Below are 15,897 nucleotides of genomic sequence, written 5' to 3'. Positions count from 1 at the left end.
CCGACGTGTAGATAGTCACGGTTTATTAAGAAGACATAGTCCAAAGTCCATAGTCTGGCCACTACTAGAAGAAATTCCAAGTTTGCTAAATGTTATTGCAGGAAATTAGATAAGAAGCAATGATAAAGGATGGGAAAGGCCGCTACTGGGAGGACGAGGCAGCGCGGCTCTATCTATAACTGGGGATTATAATATAATACTGAACTTAATTACAAGGAAATATAATGGAAAATTAATAGCCAGTGAATCATCCGGGTCAATCGAAGCGATATTCCTGCTGACGTTAATCAGACCTGTTGGTGCTATTAAATTTCAATTGTTGTAAGATATTGGCCCAGGGGGCATCCTAACAGATGACCTGCTGATCCCCCCAATGCCTGGTAAAGATTGATGGTTACTAAAAGAAAAACTTGCAGCCATATTGGTTGCTTAAATGTCGTAGTCTTGGGCAGCGAATACTTGAGAAGCCATCATTTTGTTTCTCCAATGCATCTAAAGTAAGAAAATGAAGATATATTGTACTTTACAAAAAAAATAAAAAGACGACAAACAAAAAAAACAAACATTTGGGGGATATTGGGGGATATTTACGAAGGTCCGCCTCCCAAGGTGTACACCAGGGAGAAGGGACAGATTTGCCTCTTCTGCCTTGTGTACTCCTGCCGTATGCCCTGCTCGCCCGATGAGCGGGCAGGGGGCCTTTGGGGGGGCATGGGCTGTGACAAAGTGGGAGTAGGCGCGGCCTCCTCCCGCACCTCATTTATAAAAGCAGGTGTAGATTTGGTATGCCGGCTGCAGGTTTGGGCGCCGTATTCACTAAAAGGCATGTGCCTCATAGTGAATCCAGGCCAGGGGAAAAGGGTGGGGCCTAATTTAATTGATAAATCCCCCCTTTGTGTTCTATTTTGTGGATATTGAACCCCTGCAAATCTTTGTGCCTTCATGGCTTACGACTACAAACAAACCCTGTGTAGTCAGGTCCCGTAGACTCCCACAGACCAGTCCTCTTGACCCCTTACATATAATAGATGAAGGTGTAGGTAGTAAAGAGTAAAGGCTCTTTTACATAGTATGACTTTGAAAATTTTTAAAAAAGTTTTTGCGTAGGCCGCAATTTTTTATAGGGCAGATTTTCTCTCCCTTTCTCCCTTAAGTAGATTCGTAGATCTCTCAGGTTGCCACTCAGGACTTGTTGTTATAGGATTCAAACTTCCTTGGGACTCAGCCTAAGGCCTTATTCACACAAAGTTGTCCACAATTGTGGATCCACAATTACAGATAAATTATTGATCCAAGAAGAAGTAATATAAGACGGCACTCACCGATGTAGATAATCAATCCGGCTTTTATTCTGGCATAACAAAACAACGCAGAGAAGAGAGAGAAGTCAGACGACCTCGGTTTTGCGGCTGCCGCCCCTTTGACGACGCCCCCCACATCCATGTTGTCCATTAAAAACTTAGATCAAATCTAAGCAACCCAGTTCAACATTTTTGCGGATGCGCATACACTATGGATGCAATTACAGACCATATTGCATTGATCAAGGAGTAAAAATAGGGGACATATATGCGGACCTGAAAAATCACCAAACATGTGTATAAGGCCTAACTCTGACTCAGGCTCAACTTAATCAACTGGATGTATATAGAATGTTTATTGAATTAGCCCCTACCTTTTTTTAAAATATTCGTAAATGCGAACCAATGGGACAATGTAAGTTAAGTTATCTCTTCAATGACGGCAAAAGAACAACCTAAACCAAGTGATATGTGTTGAAATGTGGTTAATCCTTTGTTACTTGCCAGTAACTTGGTAAAAAAGTAAAGAAAAAAAGTTGCGTAGTCAAGTGCAATGATATTAGTTAGAGCATAATCCACATTGAAAACAGTTTATGGCTATGTTCACACTACGTAAGTCTCTGAACGTAGCACGTTCCGTGAATAAGCGTCCGGAGACTTACGTAGTTTGCGTACAATGGGAAGTATAGGAAGTAAGGCTGCACAGTTCACACTACGTACAAACTTACGCCAGGATCGTACGCACCGCCGTAAAAAATGAGCCAGACTGTTGTTTGAGGATGAAAATGCCGTAACTTACGCCCGTAGCGTAACATGCGGTCCCGTGCGTAGTGGTGATTTCTTCTTTTTTAAAGCTTTTTGTGCCGATCCAAAAGGTTCTGTCGGGTGTCCGGGGCTAGGCGAAGCTTTCCAAGTAAAAGACCGCTGTCAGATCGCTACGTAGGGCGCTCGGGAAGCGTAAGTAGACTGCGGGCGTAAGTTTGCGCTTCTTACGTAGCCGGCCGCAAGTAGCGTAAATCCCCGGCCGGAGTTTAACGCGTATATGCCCGGCCGCGAAAATATGCGGCCGGACATATACGCAGTGTGAACATAGCCAAAAGGTGCAAATTCACATAATAAGATCATGGAAAGCAACATGTTGTGCTGCACCCAACCAGTCATTATTAAAACATTTGCAGTGGGACACTGCACAGGTTCTAATAGGAGGTTCTCAGTTTTCCAAAAATGTAAAGCTCTTACACTTCTTAGAGTGGTTACCCAGTGTTAGAAATGCTCGGCCACTTTCTTTCAGAGACAGCACCACTCTTGTCTCCAGTTCAGGTGCGGTTTGCAATTAAGTTTTATCCACTTCAATAGATCTGAAATGGAAAAACCCCACCCAAGCTGGAGACAAGAACCGCGTTGTCTCTGGAAAAAAGTGGCCGTGTTTTTCTAATGCTGGATAACCCCTTAAATATATTTAAAGTGTCCCTGTCAAAATGAAAAAAAAAATTAAATGACATTTCAAAAGCTTTAATTGGTTGGGGTCTGGGTATTAAGACCCCTTTCTATCATTAGAATGAACCTGGAGGAAAACATGTTTGTGCGCAGAAAAGGACAGATTAGCCTCTCCAGACTCCTTCTGGTGATCGGAAGAGTAAGAATGCCCGGATCCCAATCAGTCAAAACTTTTGACATATCTCTGTAACATAAAAGAGTGGGGTCCAACAGCACCTTTGTTTGGCATCTGGAGGTAGAAGTAGATGGAGGTAGCAGAAGTAGAAGGAAATAGCAGTTTCAAAATGCCGGTCCATGAACATGCTAGAGAATCCAGCAGTATCCAATGGTGTGCAAGATGTTTCAAACTTTTTTGCATAACAATGCATCAAACAGCAATATATTGAACCCCTGGGGGTTGAAACGTTGCTGTTTGATGCTCGATTATGCAATTAAAGTTTAAAACTTCTTGCACACTGTTGGATACCACTGGATTCTCTTGCACTTAGATCTCTGTAGGCTATGTTCACACTGCGTACGAATCCGTACGCATTTCTTACGGCGCCGTACATGTGCGGCTGAAACTACGGGCGTGCGACTATTCGATATGTGGCCGGATGCGTACGCATTGCGAACGTACGCCCGTAGTCTACTTACGCTTCCCGAGCGCCCTACGAAGCGATCTGACAGCGGTCTTTTACTTGGAAAGCTTCGCCTAGCCCCGGGCACCCCACAGAACCTTTTGAATCGGCATAGAAGAGTGGAAAAATGAAGAAATCCCCACTACATACGGATCCGCGCGATGCGCTACGGGCGTAAGTTGCAGCCTTCCGGCCGGAAACATTGGTCTGGTTCATTTCTTACGGCACCGTATACGATCCGGGCGTACATTCGTACGAAGTGTGAACTGTGCAGTCGGGATCGTATACTTTGCATTGTACGCTAACTACGTAAGTTTCCGGCCGCATATTCACGGAACACACTACGGCCGGAAGCTTACGTAGTGTGAATCTAGCCTTAAAATGTAAAAAAAAATGTATACAGGGGTGCCTTGGATTAAGAGCATAATTCGTTCCGGGACCGTGCTTGTAATCCAAATCCACTCTTAAACTAAAGCTAATTTTCCCATAAGAAATGATTAAAATGCAGGCAATTGGTTCCACACTCCAAATATTATTTTTTTTGTGATTCGGAATAACATGTACAACAAATTAAACAAACTTTCAGAAACAGCAAAATATGTGATATTATAAGTTACTGTACAGTATAGCAATCACCATGTGGACTGTGGAGTATTATGTATAGTAAGGGCATAAACCTGATAACACAGCAGCAGTTTGTAGATAAAGGATGGAATTGCATAAACCCATAATGCAGTAGTGTAGTACAACAGGCTAGAATAGAGAAGCAGGGCTGCTGTCAGATGTCTGTATGGTCACATGGCAGCAGTAGGGAAGGGGCGTGTGTTCAGCATGGACCAATCAGGAAGTGACAATCACAGAGCTGTGCAGGAGGACAGTGAATGAACCTTCTCTAAACAGTAGTGTGTATAGCTGAGTGTAAGTGCAAGCACATTATAGCAGCAGTGTGTATAGCTGAGTGTAAGTGCAAGCACATTATAGCAGCAGTGTGTATAGCTGAGTGTAAGTGCAGGCACATTATAGCAGGAATGGAGAGGATGGGAAACACAAAGGCTGACAGAGACTGTAGGGAGCATGAAGGAATGAGCAGGGCATATGTGGGCACATACATGCAGCACTCTCTGTCCGGAGAGAGGGGTTACAGCTATGGAGAGGTTACCTCCACAGTCCTGTCCCCTGATGCAAGCCCCAGCTTGAAGTAGACCTGCTATGATTTGAAAGGTGAGGGAGACATCCTGGGTCAGAGTACAGGGCTGTAGACCCCACTATGCAGACCATGCCCCTCCCCCACTCCCCTCCCACCCAGTACAGGGAGCTCTTAAACCAAAGCAATGCTCTTAAACCAAGTCACAATTATTAAAAACTGTGAGCTCAAAACGCTCTTCATCCTGTCAGGATGGTATCTCTGCAGAGCATTATGCGTCCCTCTGCTCGTGCTGTTCGGCCGAGAAGGCACTGATTTTCTTGTATCCTGTTTCTGTGTTTTGTTTTGCTGTGTGTGAACTCTGGTTGATTGCTCACCTGGGTTGGGAGACACACCCGACTTCACCTGCTGAGTTCTGTCTGGCCATGTCATGGTTAATCTGTGTTTTGGTTCTGCTGTGACTGACAGGTCTTCCTGCCAGTGGATCTGTGTTGTTCTCAGGTGTCTGTGCTTGGAGATCAGGGGGATGGTCCAATTATGTTCTGGATCAGAACCCTGGCCTCCTATATAACTACCTCAGTCTTGGATATCATTGCTGGTTATTGACTTGTCTCTGCCTGCTTGTGTGTTCTGTTTTCTGGTTTCTCCTGACTCCTGCTTAGTATTTTTGACCTCCCTTGTTTGCCGCCTGCCCCTGACCTCATTGCCTGTTTTCTGACTACGCTTTTGGATCCGATTTTGTACTTTTGCTGCCAGACTGTTGTGACCCGGATTGCTGACTATTCTTTATTGTGTTTTGTCTGTCTGTCTTGTCTTTGTGTCCCACCTAGCCAGTGCAGGGACTGCCGCCCAGTTGCTCGCCGCCGTCTTAGGGCGGATTGTGGCAAGTAGGTAGAGGACAGTGGGCGGGGCTGAGCTTAGGGCTCACTGTCTTGTCTTGTCCCGCTGTCCGGTTCCTAACATATCCAAGTTACTTTTAAATCAAGGTGGCACTGTATTTTTTAATGACCAAACTGCAGCCCTCCAGCTGTTGCCAAACCACAACTCCCATCATGCCTGGCCAGCTAAAGCTTTGGATTTGGCTGTCCAAGCATGATGGGAAATGTAGTTTTACAACAGCTGGAGGGCCGCAGTTTGGAGACCCATGACTTGTTTTTTTTTTATACAGTTATACAATACCAAATAGAAAACATTTAAAGTGAATGTACCACTAGGTACATGGCTTTGTGTTTTTTTACATTAACAGATCAGCGCTAGCATGGTGATGCTGGTAGCGTGGTCCCTTTTTTGAACAGCTGCCCGATTCCCGCGCCCAGTGCCAGTCTGTTCCCAAGAATGGGCCTGACATGAAGCACTGGCGGCAGGCCTGCCGACCCCCATTGAGTCGATCTCCTCTCCCCCCTGTGACGCGGCTCCATTAGAATCAATGGATCCGTGTCACAGATGGGAGGGGCTTTGCTCAGGAACAGACTGTCGCCGTGCGCGGGAATCAGGCAAGAAGGACCCCGCCACCAGCATCCCTGCGCCGACGCCGAGCTGTTAATTTTAAAAACACAAAGCGATGTTACAATTGCTTTGATTTGATCTGAGAAAACATGGCTGCCAAAAACCACTGAATTTTTCCATTTCTCAGTCCCATTGAAGCCAGTAAAGTGTAGCAATACTTAACAGTATCTATGAAAATTGTGGCCAGTTTTTGAAAAAAAAAAAAAAAACATGTTTTTCCAATCAATAATCTTAGGAATTTGTGTGTAATAGTACAATTCTGCATAGTAAGAGTAAAATTCTAAACAGATAAAGGCCTTGTTTTACTTCCTCAAAGGTTACAAAACATTTCCCCAACTCTCCTATATTATGTGTACATTTGTAAGAGGCGGCACAGGCTCAGTCTTATCAGCCGTAGTTACAACAAGACAAAGTTCAACAAAAACATCATATACTATTACTAAGAAACATTCTAGACCTAGAAGTTGTGCTGCCGACATCATTGACCAATAACATGTATACACATTTTTGGGTTAGAAATATTCATTTTAGGAACAAATAAAACGATACCCATGTTCACAAGCTTTTCTAGTATTGTACTATTTTAAAACCAGTAGAACTAGTAGTAGAGCTTTTTTTGTTTGTTTGTTTTTACAAATAATTATTATTAAAATTGCCCTTTTGTCACTCCTATCGCCCTTTTATTTTTCTATCTACCGGGCTGTTTGGGGTCTAATTTGTAGTGCCGTGATCTATAATTTTTCTTAGTACTATATTGGTGTAGATGGGAATTTTTGGTCACTTTTATAAAAAAAAAAATTCTGAGATATAAAATAATCTGCAATCCGTTTTTTTTTTCCTTTCCTTTTTTTTTTTGTTTACGCTTATCACTGCACAGAAATACTACTGTTATATGTTCATAGATTGGACATTTTTTTTATTTATTTGTAAAATGGGAAAGGGGGGTTGATTTGAACTTTTATTAGAGGAGGGTGTTTGCAATAGTTAATAGGTGGCTGAGGGAAAAGACGTCCACTCACCACCCCGGTTCCAGCGGCGGGTCCCGCATCGCGGCACTGCGATGCCCAGCCACTTCCGGGTGTCTAACGCCGGCCCGAGACGTCACGTCTCAGGTCCACTCAGCCACACAGTGAGTGAGGAGGGATCCGTTTCAAGTCCTTTCAGATCCCGCCTCCGTCACTGAGTGGCTGAGCGGACCTGAGACGTCACGTCTCGGGCCCGCGTCAGACACCCGGAAGTGGCCGGGAACCGGGCACTGGAGAGCCGCGATGCGGGACCCGCCACTGGAACCGGTCCCAGCGAAAAAGTGCCCCCCTCGCTGGAGTACCCCTTTAAGTATAGTTATAGTTACATAATTATATTTTTGATGTATAAGCTATATTATAGATGTTATATATTGGATTTTAAATTAAGAATGCAGTGATTTATAAGCAGCTGTAATCAGATACAGCCTTATATGGCTATGTTCACACACACAGTATTTTTGCTCAGTATTTTGGTCAGTATTTTGCAACCATAACCAGGTTTGGATTGAAAACACAGAAAGTTTATGTTCACACACTGTTGAAATTGAAAGGATGGCGGATTTAATGTCAAATATTCTTCATTATTGTAAAACAACGGCCATTCTTTTGAAATAATGGACGTTATTTGCCATTAAATGACGGCCATCCACTAAATTTCAACAGTGTGTAAACATAGACTTGGTGGTCATCTGCGCAAGTTGTGTGTTTCACTCTAAGTAGGAGCCTTAGAACTTGACTGGGCATATAAGCCATACCAGAAAGCTGTTTCAGGATTATTGCCCCTCAGTAGAGACCTTTGTCATGGAACTAAAGGGGTAAGATTTTTCCTTGAGGTGTGTGTTAGGACTCGGGTTGTGCGTTCGACTCCTGGCGTTGCCAATGCGTGCGGCCAACGCGTACATAACAGCCGCTCAGGCGTCCATTGCAGTCAGACTGCTTTTCATGTTTTTTGCTGACTGACTGCTGACTCACCAGTCAGCTGTCGGTAGGACCAGGAGCCTCAGCCCCAATCACGCCTGGGGCTGGGACTCCAGGCTCCATAAGTATTCTCACTTGTCTCATGTTTCTTGCCTGCGATAGTGCCTAGCTCATCCTAGAGTTACTTGACCTAGCCTTTTGTCTGTATTCGATTCCTGGTTACCCGACTTCTGCTATTGACCCTTTGACACAATTTTGTACTTCGCTGCTCGGTTGGCTTTTGACTTGGACTTCTGACTCTCCCTTCATTGTGTTGTGTATTGTTCTGTGTTGCACGTAGTGAGACCAGGGACTGTCGTCCAGTTGTCCGTTGCTATTTAGAGCATCTGAGGCAAGTAGGTAGGGAGAGCTGGACGGGTGCCAGCTTCAGGGCTCACCTGCCCTTGTGTCTTCCCATCCCAATTCTTACAGATATATTGTGAAGATTATTCCCTGATAGATTCCTGCTCTGTAATTAATTCGGGTGGCCCATCACACCTGATTGTCATCCCATTGATTGAAAACAACTGACTCCAATTTCACCTTTAAATTTTCCCCACCTGAGCCCTCCCTTGGATAACACAATCACTGTGGACTATGGCTCACCCCAGACTAATGCTGCGTTTACACGGAACGATAATTCGCCCGATCATACAATTAACGATTTTGAAGTAACGATTTCTCTTTTTATAACGATCAGCGTCTAGACGGAACGATATATCAAACAGAAAATTCGTTTTGCGATCGTTTTGCAATCGCTTACACCTATTTTGCACATAGGAAAAATCGGTGAACGACTGTTTACTTGGAACGATCTGCAAATTTTTTTTTACGAACCACGATTTTAGAACATGTTGTAAGATCAAAATTAACGATTTCTCGCTCGTCGCTTGGTCGTTCGCTGTGTTTACACGTACGATTATCGTTCGAATTCGTTATCGCACGATAATCGTTCCGTGTAAACGCAGCGTTAGAAAAGTGTGTTTACCCAGATAGCCATGGGACCCCAAGCCCCTATATTCATCAGATAGTGACTGCAGCATTTACATGGAATGAAAATTCACATGGGTCTTACAAAGCACGAGTGCTAGCCACAATGAAAAAAGGGACAGAATACATAAAATATGCACAAGCCAAAAAGACAGAAATGGCTGCACATCGCACCCATGGCTGACACAAAAGCTTGTTCAGCTACATTTAAAAACCAACATCAGAAGTTAGTTAACCAAAACCAAAGTTAGTAAACCAAAAAACATCACTGTGCCGGTCAGCAAACACAATCCCCGCAAAACGTGCGCAAGCAGAGAAGGGGGGCCACGGAATGGCCCTGCAATCCCAATGTCACAGGACCAAACCCCAAAGGGCCCCCCCGAACCCCGCAGGTGCCGCCGCCGGAAAAAGTGGATGCCCAGCAACACAAGTGTGAACAAGCTCTTACCTCTCTCCATTCCTCTGCAGTAATACTCTACCTTGTCATTATTAATAAGGTTGTACAAGTTTTATTCTTATGAAATGTAATTTTTTATATTTGTCCATTTTGGATATTACTTTGCACTGCTATGTTTTCCTGATGTCACATGTGGATAGGGCATTACCAACTGGTTTCTTGTATATAAGGTCACTGTAGCTACATCATGATTAATAAGTGTCACTGTTTGAAATGCATTGATGTTATTTTTTACGATGTTTCCAAATGTAAAACTATGCACTTGGGGAGTAGAAAAATATCATATCGGCAGTTCTGTGTTGGCAAAGACTTCAGAAGAGAAGGGCTAAGGGGTGGTTATTTTTGACAATCTTAAAATGAGTCACTAGTGCAACCAGATGATAGGGAAAGGAAAACGTATGCTGGGCTGTATATATATAATGGTATACTGGGCTGCATATATATAATGGCATGCTGGGCTATGTATATATAATGGTATGCTGGGCTGTATATTTATAATGGTATGCTGGGCTGCATATATATAATGGTATGCTGGACTGTTTATATATACACTCACCGGCCACTTTATTAGGTACACCTGTCCAACTGCACGTTACCACTTAATTTCTAATCAGCCAATCACATGGCGGCAACTCAGTGCATTTAGGCATGTAGGCATGGTCAAGACAATCTCCTGCAGTTCAAACCGAGCATCAGTATGGGGAAGAAAGGTGATTTGAGTGCCTTTGAACGTGGCATGGTTGTTGGTGCCAGAAGGGCTGGTCTGAGTATTTCAGAAACTGCTGATCTACTGGGATTTCCACGCACAACCATCTCTAGGGTTTACAGAGAATGGTCCGAAAAAGAAAAAACATCCAGTGAGCGGCAGTTCTGTGGGCGGAAATGCCTTGTTGATGCCAGAGGTCAGAGGAGAATGGGCAGACTGGTTCGAGCTGATAGAAATGCAACAGTGACTCAAATAGCCAACCGTTACAACCAAGGTAGGCAGAAGAGCATCTCTGAACGCACAGTACGTCCAACTTTGAGGCAGATGGGCTACAGCAGCAGAAGACCACACCGGGTGCCACTCCTTTCAGCTAAGAACAGGAAACTGAGGCTACAATTTGCACAAGCTCATCGAAATTGGACAGTAGAAGATTGGAAAAACGTTGCCTGGTCTGATGAGTCTCGATTTCTGCTGCGACATTCGGATGGTAGGGTCAGAATTTGGCGTCAACAACATGAAAGCATGGATCCATCCTGCCTTGTATCAACGGTTCAGGCTGGTGGTGGTGGTGTCATGGTGTGGGGAATATTTTCTTGGCACTCTTTGGGCCCCTTGGTACCAATTGAGCATCGTTGCAACGCCACAGCCTACCTGAGTATTGTTGCTGACCATGTCCATCCCTTTATGACCACAATGTACCCAACATCTGATGGCTACTTTCAGCAGGATAATGCGCCATGTCATAAAGCTAGAATCTTCTCAGACTGGTTTCTTGAACATGACAATAAGTTCACTGTACTCCAATGGCCTCCACAGTCACCAGATCTCAATCCAATAGAGCATCTTTGGGATGTGGTGGAACGGAAGATTCGCATCATGGATGTGCAGCCGACAAATTTGCGGCAACTGTGTGATGCCATCATGTCAATATCTATGCCACGAAGAGTTGAGGCAGTTCTGAAGGCAAAAGGGGGTCAAACCCGTTACTAGATGGTGTACCTAATAAAGTGGCCGGTGAGTGTATAATGGTATGCTGTATATATATATATATATATATATATATATATATATATATATATATATATATACAATGGTATGCTGGGCTGTATACATATAACGGTATGCTGAGCTGTATATATATAATGGTATGCTAGACTGTATATATAAATAAAGGTTTGCCGGGCTGTATATATATAATGGTATCCTGGGCTATCCATATATATATATATATATATATATATATTGTGGACATGTCACTGGACATGTCACTGGTAAAGTGCTCGAGGGGATGTACATCTCACCCAGGTTAATACGGAGCGTGAGATGGTGAGTCCAGGAGGCAGCTGTGCTCAGCAGTGTTATGCTGCTGAGCTATTATTTATTATTGCCGGGCCTGGACTTACATGGAATGGCAGGTAGGTTTTGGTAGTGGGACTTGCCATTCCCTTCCCCCCGATCCAGGTCAGGTTTTGGGGTCAGGTGTTTCTGACCCTAATCAGCCTGACAAGGTAAAAGCCCTGCAGAGGATCCAGTGTTTGCTCTCAGCCAGGAGTGATCAGCCTGGGTGTCTGTTTGGGAGCAACCTGGGGATAAAGCCTCTGCTGGAGCTTGTGTATACCCTGCGGTATCCAGGTGAAAGACGCACTGTGATAAGTGTTAGATAGGTGAGCTAACCTGTTAGTAAGCGCCCAGACGGGCAAGACCTTTTTGTTTGTTTTATTCTTAAAGCACGGTGCTGCTGTATTTTGTTTGATGGACTGTTTATGCTGCAAATAAACGCCAAGCTGTTACTTTACAAGTCCAAGTCTGCTGTGAACTGTGTCCAAACACACCATCCCCCGGGAAGATCCCTACAATATATATATATATATATATATATATATATATATATATATATAAATAATCGTATACTGGGCTGTATATATAATGGTATGCTGGGCGGTATATATATATATATAATGGAATGCTGGGCTGTATATATATATATATATATATATATATATATATATATATATATATATATTGGCATGCTAGGCCGTAAATATATATAATCGTATACTGGGCTTTATATATAATGGTATGCTGGGCTGTATATATATAATGGTATGCTGGGCTGTAAATATATATATAAACGTATACTGGGCTGTATATATAATGGTATACTGGGCTGTATATATAACGGTATGCTGGGCTGTATATATATATATATATATATATATAATGGTACACTGGGCTGTATATATAACGGTATGCTGGGCTGTAAATAAAATGGTATGCTGGGCTGTATATATAATAGAATGCTGGGCTGTATATATATAATGGTATGCTGGGCTGTATATATATATATATATATATATATATAATGCTATGCTGGGCTGTTAATATAATGGTATGCTGGGCTGTTAATATAATGGTATGCTGGGCTGTATATATATAATGGTATGCTGGGCTGTATATATATATATATATATATATAATGGTATGCTGGGCTGTTAATATAATGATATGCTGGGGCAGTATGTATAATGGTATACTGGGCTGTGTGTGTGTATATATATATATATATATATATATATTTAATGGTATGCTGGGCTGTATATATAATAGAATGCCGGGCTACATATATAATGGTATGCTGGGCTGTATTTATATATTGGTATGCTGGGCTGCATATATATAATGGCATGCTGGCCTGTGTATATATATATATATATATATATATATAATGGTATGCTGGGCTGTGTATATATATATAATTTCATGCTGGGCTGTGTATATATATAATGGTACGCTGGGCTGTATATATATAATAGTATGCTGGGCTGTATAAATAATGGTATGCTGGGCTGTATAGCTAGACGTATAACCAGTAGAAAGAGGGAGATAGTGATAGAGCTCTGTATAGAGCTCTAGTGACATCACATCTGGAATACTGTGTCCAGTTCTGGAGACCTCATCTACAAAAAGATATTGATAAAATAGAACGGGTCCAAAGACGACTACAAAATTGGTGGAGGGTGTGAGGCATAAACCATATCAGGAAAGACTCAAGGATCTGAATCTGTATAGTCTGGAGAAAAGAAGACGAAGGGGGGACATGATGGAAACCTTTATATATGTTACAGGAGGAAGAAGGGAAAGGCGGTACATGATTGAAACCTTTGTATATGTTATAGGAGGAAGAAGGGAAAGGGGGCACATGATTGAAACCTTTGTATATGTTATAGGGGCTAAATAAGGTTCAGGAGGTAATTTTTTTTAGAAAAAAAATTATCTTAAGGACAAGAGGTCACAGTGAGAGGTTATCTGGGGGAAAGATCAGAAGCAACGTGAGAAAATATTACTTTACTGAAAGAGTAGTCGATGCTTGGAACAAACTCCCAGCAGATGTGGTTTGTAAATCTACATTAACTGAATGTAAACCTACCTGGGATACACATATATCTATCCTTATATTATAAAAAGGGAAATACTAAAAGGGGGGACTAGATGGACCAGGGAAGCCTTTTCTGCCGACAATCGTTGGTTTTATGATTCATGGAATTGTACTATGATTGAACAAAGTGAAAGTTGTATCGGAGCTGGAGTTCATATTACTATTTTGCTGCTACAAATCAGGAGTCGGCCCGACTATTCTTTTCTCCGCGCTCTTATTACAGCCTTTCCCTGAACTTCATTGATATGGTGAGCTGAATTTTTTTCTTACCTTTTTCTACCCCAGTGTTACCCTGACCCCGGCCATTTAACCCTTTATATAGTTCATTAGATAGTGACTGCAGCATCTACATGGAATGAAAATAGAAAGGGTCTCATACTAATACCACACTGGAGTGTCTGCGAACACACTTTATTGCAAAAATACATATTCAGTGCTTCAATAACTATAATAAACCATAGAAGCTACCAAGTTAACAGTTTATTTACACTGAATATAAAGCATAAAAAGAAAATCCCAAATGAAGGCAATGCTTTCATCTAGAAACGCCACTCTTGTCCTCAGGTTGTGTGTGGTACTGCAGCTCAGTTCCATTAAAGGGGTAGTGCTGCGCCCCCCCCCCCCCCCAAAAAAAAAAAAGAAAATTATATCTATACACAGAAAATATAGGGGATGCCTACTGCTTAGAGGAAATTTGTGGGATCTGAGAGATTCCCTTTATTGACATTGCTAGGATATAATAAATATATTGCTGTGGGAAGACTCTATATACATTATACAGGTTCACAAGGATAGGGATCTACATAAGGACGTATGGTGACGTCTCCATAAGAAGAATAATTTAGAGCCTTCCAGTTAATGACATTACCGCTCACTTCATTACCGGCAAAATAATCTATAACATTGTCATCAGTCAGAGCTTTATCCCACATATTCACATCTGTCATTTCTCCCACAAAGGACTGAGACACCTTGAATCCTTCATCGTATGCATTTTGCTCCTGACCAATAATAATGCAAGGCTTAGCATCAATTGTCACATTCAGTATCCCGTCATTGTTGTACTTCTTTCCATCGATCCACACCGCCCGGGCTGTAGAGCTCCATGTTACACAGATACTTGTTCATTCTGTAAAATCATTGTCCTGCAGATCATATCTCAGAGCTTTATTACCAACTTCTAGCAAAAGACAATTCCGCAATGGATAATAATAGAGGACAAGAGCATCTACTTCCTGTTGAGTAGCCAATGTAAATATACGATAATCTCCGGTTAAATCTGATCAAAATCTAATGCAGACCGTGGCTTCTACAAATGGGCCTTGAAGTTCTGGATATATCCGCACATATGAGTTGGACGACTCCTTCGGGAAAACAAATAATTTCTCCATCATATCTGTGTGAGAATAGGAAAGAAAGAAAATAATAGCGTAATATGAACACATTATTTCATTTTTCCCATTCAGTTCCCATCATGGCTGCCAGGGACAGGGCATATCTGCTGTGAATACTGTTACAGCCTACAGGTGCCCACCCTTACAGACCTTTGATTTGCACCCCCACAATGTAATCACTGGGTGCTGATTGTAGCCTGACATGGTAGCCTGAGACCTTCTGAAGTCCTTTGTGGCTCCTGTGTTATTAATAGAGCCTAGGGAAGATTGTACTAGCAGAGTGCTGATTCTACACATCAGTGTAGTGTAATAGCACAGCATTGAGCTGTACAAGCAATCAACTGATTTCTTATAGCAGTCCTCTAGGAGAACTTGAAAAGTGTTAAAAAAAATTAATAATAAAAATTAAAAAATGTTTTTTAAGGTTTAACTCACCAAGAAAAAATTCAACAATTTCCCCCTGTCAATAAAAAAGTCAACATTTAAAAAAAAAAGAAAAAACATGGTTGGTTTCGCTGAGCACAAAAATGCTGACATTGAAATTGATATTGAGCCACAATGATTTTTGGTATAAAAAAAAAAAATATCTATTCCAAAACTGTACTGATAAAATCTTCAGATAATGGTGAAAAAAACAATAAATTAAATAAGTAAAATAAAGCAAATGCTATGCCATAGTAATTGTACTAATCCACAGAATACAGCTAACAGGACCTTTTCATTGTAAAGTGCACTGTATGGTTCTGTTTATGAAATTTTAACGTTATGCTCCCACTTCAGAAACATATCGGGCAAAAGGATGGCCATCTCGTTATATAGATGGACCCTAATAAAGATCATGATTTTTCAGGTGGGTGTGGGTGG

General features: G+C 42.1%; 1 protein-coding gene across 1 annotated transcript; it reads right to left on the bottom strand.

The window, feature by feature from the left end:
- Positions 1-14,412: 14,412 nt before the first annotated feature.
- On the bottom strand, positions 14,413-15,033 carry LOC138786578 (serum amyloid P-component-like). The gene is made up of 2 exons (XM_069963565.1): positions 14,930-15,033; positions 14,413-14,758 (listed from the first exon to the last, which is right to left on the bottom strand). The coding sequence occupies exons 1-2, from the start codon at positions 15,031-15,033 to the stop codon at positions 14,413-14,415; spliced, it is 450 nt and encodes a 149-aa protein (XP_069819666.1).
- Between the last annotated feature and the right edge of the window lie 864 nt (positions 15,034-15,897).

The sequence above is a fragment of the Dendropsophus ebraccatus genome, chromosome 3, assembly GCF_027789765.1.
Source record: "Dendropsophus ebraccatus isolate aDenEbr1 chromosome 3, aDenEbr1.pat, whole genome shotgun sequence".
In the NCBI taxonomy this organism is placed as follows: Eukaryota; Metazoa; Chordata; class Amphibia; order Anura; family Hylidae; genus Dendropsophus; species Dendropsophus ebraccatus.
This window is presented reverse-complemented; position numbering and strand designations above follow the sequence as displayed.

Coding starts and splice junctions, on each gene's coding strand:
- LOC138786578 (XM_069963565.1), bottom strand. CDS start 15,033: ATGATGGAGAAATTATTTGTTTTCCCGAAGGAGTCGTCCAACTCATAT. Junction 14,759..14,929: donor GAAGCCACGGTCTGCATTAG/ATTTTGATCAGA, acceptor AGAATGAACAAG/TATCTGTGTAACATGGAGCT.